General features: G+C 50.3%; 1 protein-coding gene across 1 annotated transcript in view; it reads right to left on the reverse strand.

Annotated features, from left to right (window-relative positions):
- Positions 1-13,555, reverse strand: part of CASP7 (caspase 7) — a 92,281-nt gene that overhangs the window by 9,159 nt on the left and 69,567 nt on the right. Inside the window, exons 4-5 of the mRNA XM_073556639.1 lie at positions 3,128-3,256; positions 2,350-2,525 (exon numbers count right to left, since the gene is read on the reverse strand). Of these exons, the coding sequence (XP_073412740.1) occupies positions 2,350-2,525; positions 3,128-3,256 (305 nt within the window). The remainder of the gene's footprint in view (positions 1-2,349; positions 2,526-3,127; positions 3,257-13,555) is intronic.

Genomic DNA, 13,555 nt, shown 5'->3' on the forward strand with positions numbered 1-13,555 from the left:
CCGTACACCAGGGAGCTGTGGGGGGGGGGATGTAGCCGTACACCAGGGAGCTGCGGGGGGGGGGATGGAGCCGTACACCAGGGAGCTGTGGGGGGGGGGGGATGTAGCCGTACACCAGGAAAATGTGCTGCAGGGGGGGATGGAGCCGTACACCAGGGAGCTGCGGGGGGGGGGATGGAGCCATACACTAGGGAGCTGTGGGGGGGATGCAGCCATACACCAGGGAGCTGCGGGGGGGGGATGGAGCCGTACACTAGGGAGCTGCGAGGAGGATGGAGCCGTACACCAGGGAGCTGCGAGGGGGGGATGCAGCCGTACACCAGGGATCTGTGGGGGGGGGATGGAGCCGTACACCAGGGATCTGTGGGGGGGGATGGAGCCGTACACCAGGGAGCTGCGGGGGGGATGGAGCCGTACACCAGGGAGCTGCGGGGGGGATGGAGCCGTACACCAGGGAGGTGCGGAGAGGATGGAGCCGTACACCAGGGAGCTGCGGGGGGGGATGGAGCCATACACTAGGGAGCTGTGGGAGGGATGCAGCCGCACACCAGGGAGCTGTGGGGGGATGGAGCTACACACATAGGGAGCTGCGGGGGGATGGAGCCGAACACCAGGGGGCTGCAGTGGGGATGGATCCGTACACCAGGGAGCTGCGGGGGGGATGGAGCCGTACACCAGGGAGCTGCGAGGGGGGGGATGGAGCCGTACACCAGGGAGCTGTGGGGGGGGGGGATGGAGCCGTACACCAGGGAGCTGCGAGGAGGATGGAGCCGTACACCAGGGAGCTGCAGTGGGGATGGATCCGTACACCAGGGAGCTGCGGGGGGGATGGAGCCGTACACCAGGGAGCTGCGAGGGGGGGGGATGGAGCCGTACACCAGGGAGCTGCGAGGAGGATGGAGCCGTACACCAGGGAGCTGCAGTGGGGATGGATCCGTACACCAGGGAGCTGCGGGGGGGATGGAGCCGTACACCAGGGAGCTGTGGGGGGGGGATGGAGCCGTACACCAGGGAGCTGCGAGGAGGATGGAGCCGTACACCAGGGAGCTGCGAGGAGGATGGAGCCGTACACCAGGGAGCTGCGAGGGGGGGGATGGAGCCGTACAGCAGGGAGCTGTGGGGGGGGGGATGGAGCCATACACCAGGGAGCTGTGGGGGGATGGAGCCGAACACCAGGGAGCTGCGAGGGGGGGGGGATGGAGCCGAACACCAGGGAGCTGCGAGGGGGGGGGGATGGAGCCGTACACCAGGGAGCTGCGGGGGGATGGATCCGTACACCAGGGAGCTGCGGGGGGATGGAGCCGAACACCAGGGAGCTGCGAGGAGGATGGAGCCGTACACCAGGGAGCTGCGAGGGGGGGGGATGGAGCCGTACACCAGGGAGCTGCGGGGGGGATGGAGCCGAACACCAGGGAGCTGCGAGGAGGATGGAGCCGTACACCAGGGAGCTGCGAGGGGGGGGATGGAGCCGTACACCAGGGAGCTGCGGGGGGGATGGAGCCGTACACCAGGGAGCTGCGGGGGGATGGAGCCGAACACCAGGGAGCTGCGAGGAGGATGGAGCCGTACACCAGGGAGCTGCGAGGGGGGGGATGGAGCCGTACACCAGGGAGCTGCGGGGGGGATGGAGCCGTACACCAGGGAGGTGCGGAGGGGATGGAGCCGTACACCAGGGAGCTGCGGGGGGATGGAGCCGTACACCAGGGAGGTGCGGGGGGGATGGAGCCGTACACCAGGGAGCTGCGGGGGGGATGGGGCCGTACACCACGGAGCTGCGGGGGGGATGGAGCCGAACACCAGGGAGCTGCGGAGGGGATGGAGCCATACACCAGGGAGCTGCAGGGGGATGGAGACGTACACCAGGGAGGTGTAGGGGGATGGAGAAGTACACCAGGGAGCTGCAGGGAGGATGGAGCCGTACATCAGGGAGGTGCGGGGGGATGGAGTTGTACATCAGGGAGCCTGTGGGGGGATGGAGACGTACACCAGGGAGGTGCGGGAGGATGGAGCAGTGCACCAGGGAGCTGCAGAGGGGATGGAGCCGTACAAAAGGAAGGTGCGGAGGCGATGGAGCCGTACACCAGGGAGCTGCGGGGAGGATGGAGCTGTACATCAGGGAGCTGCGGGGAGGATGGAGTTGTACATCAGGGAGCTGCGGGGAGGATGGAGCTGTACATCAGGGAGCTGCGGGGAGGATGGAGTTGTACATCAGGGAGGTGCGGGGGGGGGGATGGAGTTGTACACCAGGGAGGTGAAGGGGGATGGAGTTGTACATCAGGGAGGTGCGGGGGGGATGGAGTCGTACACCTGTCAGTGTGTGAACTTTACGCTCACAGTTTGCTATTATACCTGGATGAAGAACAGTTTCGGCTTCCCCAGTAGACTTTTACACTTGTCTCCCCGGAATAGGGAGGTCAGAGATTTTATAGCCATCGCTCCATCGATGCCGTAGATCTGCCCTTCTTCTCCATGACTCAGGAGGATGCAGGCGAAACAAGAGCTGTCGCTGTGATTCTGCTGCGCCACTGACGGGAGAAGGAAACAACCATTACTTTACATTCAGGGCTTGTGTGCGGGAAATCAGGACATCCGATACCCGGGATCCTGCCCAAGCTGCAGACGAGTCAAAGAAGCTGCAGCCGATCATCACACAACGTCCCAGAAACCGAAGAAATCCCCTGACGTCATATACTATATACTGTCATATAAAATTCTACACACCCCTGTGAGCTGGACATTACTCTGGTATAACACCCATGTAAAATTCACTCCCTGCACTCAGCCCCCATCAGCGCCTCTGGTGACATTAGAAGGGTCTGTACTCGCAGCCCATCACTATGTGGGGATAGGTACGAGGCCTCGCCTTTTACCGTTCTAACTACGTTTAAATAAAGAATCCGCTTTATCCCTGGAAGGTTGTGCCGGAATCTATCCCCAATTTTCGTCTACCTTCCTGCGATCACCAGTTGAAACGGCACCATCAGAGGGAGCTCTGGACCAAATTTCCAGCTTTCTCTGCGTGGCTCCCTCCCCCCTTTCCCTGCATCTCACCATGTGGTGTTATTCTGCAGTGTTGGTCAGTGGTGTCGGGGATGTGGGATGGGGGGCAGAGGGAATGGTCACTCACTGTTCTGCAGTAATCTCTCCATATCTTCACAGCTTCTGTCGTTATAAACCGTTGTATCAAATCCAAGGCTCCTGAAACAACGAAGGAGATCACCGGCATCTTTATCAGTCCCATTCCGGATACACATCCCTGAAAGTAATCAAAGAAAGTTGCAATCCATCTATCCATTACCAGAGATCAGCGGTGACATCACTGAGAATGTCTCCTATACATCACTAGAGATCAGCGGTGACATCACTGAGAATGTCTCCTATCCATCACTAGAGATCAGCGGTGACATCACTGAGAATGTCTCCTATACATCACTATATCCTATACATCTCCTATACATCACATATCCTATTGTAAGCTTGCGAGCAGGGACCTCACTCCTAATGTCACTGTTTGAATTGTCTTAACTTGTATTGAATTTATTGTCTGTACATGTCCCCGCTTAAATGTAAAGTGCTGCGGAATATGTTGGCGCTATATAAATAAAAATTATTATTATTATTATTATCACTAGAGATCAGCGGTGACATCACTGAGAATGTCTCCTATCCATCACTAGAGATCAGCGGTGACATCACTGAGAATGTCTCCTATCCATCACCAGAGATCAGCGTTGACATCACTGAGAATGCCTCCTATCCATTACCAGAGATCAGCAGTGACATCACTAAGAATGCTCCTATCCATCACTAGAGATCAGCGGTGACATCACTGAGAATGTCTCCTATCCATCACTAGAGATCAGCGGTGACATCACTGAGAATGTCTCCTATCCATCACTAGAGATCAGCGGTGACATCACTAAGAATGCTCCTATCCATCACTATATCCTATACATCTCCTATACATCACATATCCTATTGTAAGCTTGCGAGCAGGGACCTCACTCCTAATGTCACTGTTTGAATTGTCTTAACTTGTATTGAATTTATTGTCTGTACATGTCCCCGCTTAATTGTAAAGTGCTGCGGAATATGTTGGCGCTATATAAATAAAAATTATTATTATTATTATTATCACTAGAGATCAGCGGTGACATCACTGAGAATGTCTCCTATCCATCACTAGAGATCAGCGGTGACATCACTGAGAATGTCTCCTATCCATCACCAGAGATCAGCGTTGACATCACTGAGAATGCCTCCTATCCATTACCAGAGATCAGCAGTGACATCACTAAGAATGCTCCTATCCATCACTAGAGATCAGCGGTGACATCACTGAGAATGTCTCCTATCCATCACTAGAGATCAGCGGTGACATCACTGAGAATGTCTCCTATCCATCACCAGAGATCAGCGTTGACATCACTGAGAATGTCTCCTATCCATCACCAGAGATCAGAGATGACATCACTGAGAATGCCTCCTATTCATCACTAGAGATCAGAGGTGACATCACTGAGAATGCCTCCTATCCATCACCAGAGATCAGCGGTGACATCACTGAGAATGCCTCCTATCCATCACCAGAGATCAGCGGTGACCTCACAGAGAATGCCTCCTATCCATCTCCAGAGATCAGCGGTGACATCACTGAGAATGCCTCCTATCCATCACTAGAGATCAGCGGTGACATCACTGAGAATGCCTCCTATCCATCTCCAGAGATCAGCGGTGACATCACTGAGAATGCCTCCTATCCATCACCAGAAATCAGCGGTGACTTCACTGAGAATGCCTCCTATCTATCACCAGAAATCAGCGGTGACATCACTGAGAATGCCTCCTATCCATCACTAGAGATCAGAGGTCTCATCACTGAGAATGTCTCCTATCCGTCACCAGAGATCAGCGGTGACATCACTGAGAATGTCTCCTATTCATCAGCAGAGATCAGCGGTGACATCACTGAGAATGTCTCCTATTCATCAGCAGAGATCGGAGATGACATCACTGAGAATGCCTTCTATCCATCACTAGAGATCACAGGTGACATCACTGAGAATGTCTCCTATTCATCACTAGAGATCAGAGGTGACATCACTGAGAATGCCTCCTATCTATCACCAGAGATCAGCGGTGACATCACTGAGAATGCCTCCTATCCATCACCAGGGATCATAGATGACATCACTGAGAATGCCTCCTATCCATCACTAGAGATCAGAGGTGACATCACTGAGAATGTCTCCTATCCATCACCAGAGATCAGAGATGACATCACTGAGAATGCCTCCTATCCATCACTAGAGATCAGCGGTGACATCACTGAGAATGCCTCCTATCATCACCAGAGATCAGCGGTGACATCACTGAAAATGCCTCCTATCCATCACCAGAAAACATCGGTGACATCACTGAGAATGCCTCCTATCCATCACCAGAAATCAGCGGTGACATCACTGAGAATGCCTCCTATCCATCACCAAAGATCAGAGATGACATCACTGAGAATGCCTCCTATCCATCACTAGAGATCAGAGGTGACATCACTGAGAATGTCTCCTATCCATCACCAGAGATCAGAGATGACATCACTGAGAATGTCTCCTATCCGTCACCAGAGATCAGCGGTGAGATCACTGAGAATGTCTCCTATCCATCACCAGAGATCAGAGATGACATCACTGAGAATGTCTCCTATCCATCACTAGAGATCAACGGTGACATCACTGAGAATGCCTCCTATCCATCTCCAGAGATCAGCGGTGACATCACTGAGAATGCCTCCTATCCATCTCCAGAGATCAGCGGTGACATCACTGAGAATGCCTCCTATCCATCACCAGAAATCAGCGGTGACATCACTGAGAATGCCTCCTATCTATCACCAGAAATCAGCGGTGACATCACTGAGAATGCCTCCTATCCATCACCAGAGATCAGAGATGACATCACTGAGAATGCTTCCTATCCATCACCAAAGATCAGAGATGACATCACTGAGAATGCCTCCTATCCATCACCAGAGATCAGAGGTCTCATCACTGAGAATGTCTCCTATCCATCACCAGAGATCAGAGGTGACATCACTGAGAATGTCTCCTATCCGTCACCAGAGATCAGAGGTGACATCACTGAGAATGTCTCCTATTCATCAGCAGAGATCAGAGATGACATCACTGAGAATGTCTCCTATCCATCACTAGAGATCACAGGTGACATCACTGAGAATGTCTCCTATTCATCACTAGAGATCAGAGGTGACATCACTGAGAATGCCCCTATCTATCACCAGAGATCAGCGATGACATCACTGAGAATGCCTCCTATCCATCACCAGAGATCAGAGATGACATCACTGAGAATGCCTCCTATCCATCACTAGAGATCAGCGGTGACATCACTGAGAATGCCTACTATCCATCACCAGAGATCAGAGATGACATCACTGAGAATGCCTCCTATCCATCACCAGAAAACAGCGGTGACATCACTGAGAATGCCTCCTATCCATCACCAGAAATCAGCGGTGACATCACTGAGAATGCCTCCTATCCATCACCAAAGATCAGAGATGACATGACTGAGAATGCCTCCTATCCATCACCAGAGATCAGCGGTGAGATCACTGAGAATGTCTCCTATCCATCACCAGAGATCAGAGATGACATCACTGAGAATGTCTCCTATCCATCACTAGAGATCAACGGTGACATCACTGAGAATGCCTCCTATCCGTCACCAGAGATCAGAGGTGACATCACTGAGAATGCCTCCTATTCATCACCAGAGATCAGAGATGACATCACTGAGAATGCCTCCTATCCATCACCAGAGATCAGAGGTGACATCACTGAGAATGCCTCCTATCCATCACTAGAGATCAGAGGTGACATCACTGAGAATGTCTCCTATCCGTCACCAAAGATCAGAGATGACATCACTGAGAATGTCTCCTATCCATCACTAGAGATCAGCGGTGACATCATTGAGAATGCCTCCTATCCATCACCAGAGATCAGCGGTGACATCAGTGAGAATGTCTCCTATCCATCACCAGAGATCAGAGATGACATCACTGAGAATGCCTCCTATCCATCACTAGAGATCAGAGGTGACATCACTGAGAATGCCTCCTATCCATCATCAGAGATCAGAGGAGACATCACTGAAAATGCCTCCAATCCATCACTAGAGATCAGCGGTGACATCACTGAGAATGCCTCCTATCCATCCCCAGAGATCAGTGGTGACGTCACTGAAAATGCCTACTATCCATCACTAGAGATCAGAGGTGTCATCACTGAGAATGTCTCCTATCCATCACTACAGATCAGAGGTGACATCACTGAGAATGCCTCCTATCCATCACTAGAGATCAGAGGTGACATCACTGAGAATGTCTCCTATCCATCACCAGAGATCAGAGCTGACATCACTGAGAATGTCTCCTATCCATCACCAGAGATCAGAGATGACATCACTGAGAATGTCTCCTATCCGTCACCAGAGATCAGCGGTGAGATCACTGAGAATGTCTCCTATCCATCACCAGAGATCAGAGATGACATCACTGAGAATGTCTCCTATCCATCACTAGAGATCAACGGTGACATCACTGAGAATGCCTCCTATTCATCACCAGAGATCAGAGGTGACATCACTGAGAATGCCTCCTATTCATCACCAGAGATCAGAGATGACATCACTGAGAATGCCTCCTATCCATCACCAGAGATCAGAGGTGACATCACTGAGAATGCCTCCTATCCATCACTAGAGATCAGAGGTGACATCACTGAGAATGTCTCCTATCCGTCACCAAAGATCAGAGATGACATCACTGAGAATGTCTCCTATCCATCACTAGAGATCAGCGGTGACATCATTGAGAATGCCTCCTATCCATCACCAGAGATCAGTGGTGACATCAGTGAGAATGTCTCCTATCCATCACCAGAGATCAGAGATGACATCAATGAGAATGCCTCCTATCCATCACTAGAGATCAGAGGTGACATCACTGAGAATGCCTCCAATCCATCACTAGAGATCAGCGGTGACATCACTGAGAATGCCTCCTATCCATCCCCAGAGATCAGTGGTGACGTCACTGAAAATGCCTACTATCCATCACTAGAGATCAGAGGTGTCATCACTGAGAATGTCTCCTATCCATCACTACAGATCAGAGGTGACATCACTGAGAATGCCTCTTATCCATCCCCAGAGATGAGAGGTGACATCACTGAGAATGCCTCCTATCCATCAACAGAGATCAGAGGTGACATCACTGAAAATGCCTACTATCCATCACTAGAGATCAGAGGAGACATCACTGAGAATGTCTCCTATCCATCACTACAGATCAGAGGTGACATCACTGAGAATGCCTCCTATCCATCAACAGAGATCAGAGGTGACATCACTGAAAATGCCTACTATCCATCACTAGAGATGAGAGGTGACATCACTGAGAATGCCTCCTATCCATCCCCAGAGATGAGAGGTGACATCACTGAGAATGCCTCCTATCCATCATCAGAGATCAGAGGTGACATCACTGAAAATGCCTCCTATCCATCATCAGAGATCAGAGGTGACATCACTGAGAATGCCTGCTATCCATCACTAGAGATCAGCGGTGACATTACTGAGAATGTCTCCTATCCATCACCAGAGATCAGAGGTGACATCACTGAGAATGTCTCCTATCCATCACTAGAGATCAGAGGTGACATCACTGAGAATGCCTCCTATCCATCACCAGAGATCAGAGGTGACATCACTGAGAATGCCTCCTATCCATCACTAGAGATCAGAGGTGACATCACTGAGAATGTCTCCTATCCGTCACCAAAGATCAGAGATGACATCACTGAGAATGTCTCCTATCCATCACTAGAGATCAGCGGTGACATCATTGAGAATGCCTCCTATCCATCACCAGAGATCAGCGGTGACATCAGTGAGAATGTCTCCTATCCATCACCAGAGATCAGAGATGACATCACTGAGAATGCCTCCTATCCATCACTAGAGATCAGAGGTGACATCACTGAGAATGCCTCCTATCCATCATCAGAGATCAGAGGAGACATCACTGAAAATGCCTCCAATCCATCACTAGAGATCAGCGGTGACATCACTGAGAATGCCTCCTATCCATCCCCAGAGATCAGTGGTGACGTCACTGAAAATGCCTACTATCCATCACTAGAGATCAGAGGTGTCATCACTGAGAATGTCTCCTATCCATCACTACAGATCAGAGGTGACATCACTGAGAATGCCTCCTATCCATCACTAGAGATCAGAGGTGACATCACTGAGAATGTCTCCTATCCGTCACCAGAGATCAGCGGTGAGATCACTGAGAATGTCTCCTATCCATCACCAGAGATCAGAGATGACATCACTGAGAATGTCTCCTATCCATCACTAGAGATCAAAGGTGACATCACTGAGAATGCCTCCTATCCGTCACCAGAGATCAGAGGTGACATCACTGAGAATGCCTCCTATTCATCACCAGAGATCAGAGATGACATCACTGAGAATGCCTCCTATCCATCACCAGAGATCAGAGGTGACATCACTGAGAATGCCTCCTATCCATCACTAGAGATCAGAGGTGACATCACTGAGAATGTCTCCTATCCGTCACCAAAGATCAGAGATGACATCACTGAGAATGTCTCCTATCCATCACTAGAGATCAGCGGTGACATCATTGAGAATGCCTCCTATCCATCACCAGAGATCAGTGGTGACATCAGTGAGAATGTCTCCTATCCATCACCAGAGATCAGAGATGACATCAATGAGAATGCCTCCTATCCATCACTAGAGATCAGAGGTGACATCACTGAGAATGCCTCCAATCCATCACTAGAGATCAGCGGTGACATCACTGAGAATGCCTCCTATCCATCCCCAGAGATCAGTGGTGACGTCACTGAAAATGCCTACTATCCATCACTAGAGATCAGAGGTGTCATCACTGAGAATGTCTCCTATCCATCACTACAGATCAGAGGTGACATCACTGAGAATGCCTCTTATCCATCCCCAGAGATGAGAGGTGACATCACTGAGAATGCCTCCTATCCATCAACAGAGATCAGAGGTGACATCACTGAAAATGCCTACTATCCATCACTAGAGATCAGAGGAGACATCACTGAGAATGTCTCCTATCCATCACTACAGATCAGAGGTGACATCACTGAGAATGCCTCCTATCCATCAACAGAGATCAGAGGTGACATCACTGAAAATGCCTACTATCCATCACTAGAGATGAGAGGTGACATCACTGAGAATGCCTCCTATCCATCCCCAGAGATGAGAGGTGACATCACTGAGAATGCCTCCTATCCATCATCAGAGATCAGAGGTGACATCACTGAAAATGCCTCCTATCCATCATCAGAGATCAGAGGTGACATCACTGAGAATGCCTGCTATCCATCACTAGAGATCAGCGGTGACATTACTGAGAATGTCTCCTATCCATCACCAGAGATCAGAGGTGACATCACTGAGAATGTCTCCTATCCATCACTAGAGATCAGAGGTGACATCACTGAGAATGCCTCCTATCCATCACCAGAGATCAGAGGTGACATCACTGAGAATGCCTCCTATCCATCACCAGAGATCAGAGGTGACATCACTGAGAATGTCTCCTATCCATCACCAGAGATCAGAGGTGACATCACTGAGAATGCCTGCTATTCATCACTAGAGATCAGCGGTGACATTACTGAGAATGCCTCCTATCCATCACTAGAGATCAGAGGTGACATCACTGAGAATGCCTCTTATCCATCACCAGAGATCAGCGGTGACATCTTTGAGAATGCCTCCTAGCCATCACTACAGATCAGAGGTGACATCACTGAGAATGCCTCTTATCCATCACCAGAGATCAGCGGTGACATCATTGAGAATGCCTCCTATCCATCACTAGTGATCAGCGGTGACATCACTGAGAATGTCTCCTATGCATCACTAGAGAGCAGACGTGACATCACTGAGAATGCCTCCTATCCATCACTAGAGATCAGCGGTGACATCACAGAGAATGCCTCCTATCTATCACCAGAGATCAGCGGTGACATCACTGAGAATGCCTCCTGTCCATCACCAGAGATCAGAGGTGACATCACTGAGAATGCCTCCTATCCATCACTAGAGATCAGCGGTAACATCACTGAGAATGCCTCCTATCCATCACCAGAGATCAGCGGTGACATCATTGAGGATGCCTCCAATCCATCACTAGAGATCAGAGGTGACATCACTGAGAATGCCTCCTATCCATCACTAGAGATCAGAGGTGACATCACTGAGAATGCCTCCTATCCATCACTAGAGATCAGCGGTAACATCACTGAGAATGCCTCCTATCCATCACCAGAGATCAGCGGTGACATCATTGAGAATGCCTCCTAGCCATCACTACAGATCAGAGGTGACATCACTGAGAATGCCTCCTGTCCATCACCAGAGATCAGAGGTGACATCACTGAGAATGCCTCCTATCCATCACCAGAGATCAGCGGTAACATCACTGAGAATGTCTCCTATCCATCACCAGAGATCAGCGGTGACATCACTGAGATTGCCTCCTATCCATCACTAGAGATCAGAGGTGACATCACTGAGAATGTCTCCTATCCATCACCAGAGATCAGAGGTGACATCACTGAGAATGCCTCCTATCCGTCACTAGAGATCAGAGGTGACATCACTGAGAATGCCTCCTATCCATCACCAGAGATCAGCGGTGACATCACTGAGAATGTCTCCTATCCATCACCAGAGATCAGCGGTGACATCACTGAGATTGCCTCCTATCCATCACTAGAGATCAGAGGTGACATCACTGAGAATGCCTCCTATCCATCACCAGAGATCAGCGGTGACATCACTGAGAATGTCTCCTATGCATCACTAGAGAGCAGACGTGACATCACTGAGAATGCCTCCTATCCATCACTAGAGATCAGCGGTGACATCACAGAGAATGCCTCCTATCTATCACCAGAGATCAGCGGTGACATCACTGAGAATGCCTCCTGTCCATCACCAGAGATCAGAGGTGACATCACTGAGAATGCCTCCTATCCATCACTAGAGATCAGCGGTAACATCACTGAGAATGCCTCCTATCCATCACCAGAGATCAGCGGTGACATCATTGAGGATGCCTCCAATCCATCACTAGAGATCAGAGGTGACATCACTGAGAATGCCTCCTATCCATCACTAGAGATCAGAGGTGACATCACTGAGAATGCCTCCTATCCATCACTAGAGATCAGCGGTAACATCACTGAGAATGCCTCCTATCCATCACCAGAGATCAGCGGTGACATCATTGAGAATGCCTCCTAGCCATCACTACAGATCAGAGGTGACATCACTGAGAATGCCTCCTGTCCATCACCAGAGATCAGAGGTGACATCACTGAGAATGCCTCCTATCCATCACCAGAGATCAGCGGTAACATCACTGAGAATGTCTCCTATCCATCACCAGAGATCAGCGGTGACATCACTGAGATTGCCTCCTATCCATCACTAGAGATCAGAGGTGACATCACTGAGAATGTCTCCTATCCATCACCAGAGATCAGAGGTGACATCACTGAGAATGCCTCCTATCCGTCACTAGAGATCAGAGGTGACATCACTGAGAATGCCTCCTATCCATCACCAGAGATCAGCGGTGACATCACTGAGAATGTCTCCTATCCATCACCAGAGATCAGCGGTGACATCACTGAGATTGCCTCCTATCCATCACTAGAGATCAGAGGTGACATCACTGAGAATGCCTCCTATCCATCACCAGAGATCAGCGGTGACATCACTGAGAATGTCTCCTATCCATCACCAGAGATCAGCGGTGACATCACTGAGATTGCCTCCTATCCATCACTAGAGATCAGAGGTGACATCACTGAGAATGTCTCCTATCCATCACCAGAGATCAGCGGTGACATCACTGAGAATGCCTCCTATCCATCACCAGAGATCAGAGGTGACATCACTGAGAATGCCTCCTATCCATCACTAGAGATCAGAGGTGACATCACTGAGAATGCCTCCTATCCATCACTAGAGATCAGAGGTGACATCACTGAGAATGTCTCCTATCCATCACCAGAGATCAGCGGTGACATCACTGAGATTGCCTCCTATCCATCACTAGAGATCAGAGGTGACATCACTGAGAATGCCTCCTATCCATCACCAGAGATCAGCGGTGACATCACTGAGAATGTCTCCTATCCATCACCAGAGATCAGCGGTGACATCACTGAGATTGCCTCCTATCCATCACTAGAGATCAGAGGTGACATCACTGAGAATGTCTCCTATCCATCACCAGAGATCAGAGGTGACATCACTGAGAATGCCTCCTATCCATCACTAGTGATCAGCGGTGACATCACTGAGAATACCTCTTATCCATCTCCAGAGATCAGCGGTGACATCACTGAGAATGCCTCCTATCCATCACTAGAGATCAGAGGTG

This window comes from Dendrobates tinctorius, unplaced genomic scaffold, assembly GCF_039654945.1.
Source record: "Dendrobates tinctorius isolate UK_male_01 unplaced genomic scaffold, ASM3965494v1 ptg000236l, whole genome shotgun sequence".
Taxonomy (NCBI): Eukaryota; Metazoa; Chordata; class Amphibia; order Anura; family Dendrobatidae; genus Dendrobates; species Dendrobates tinctorius.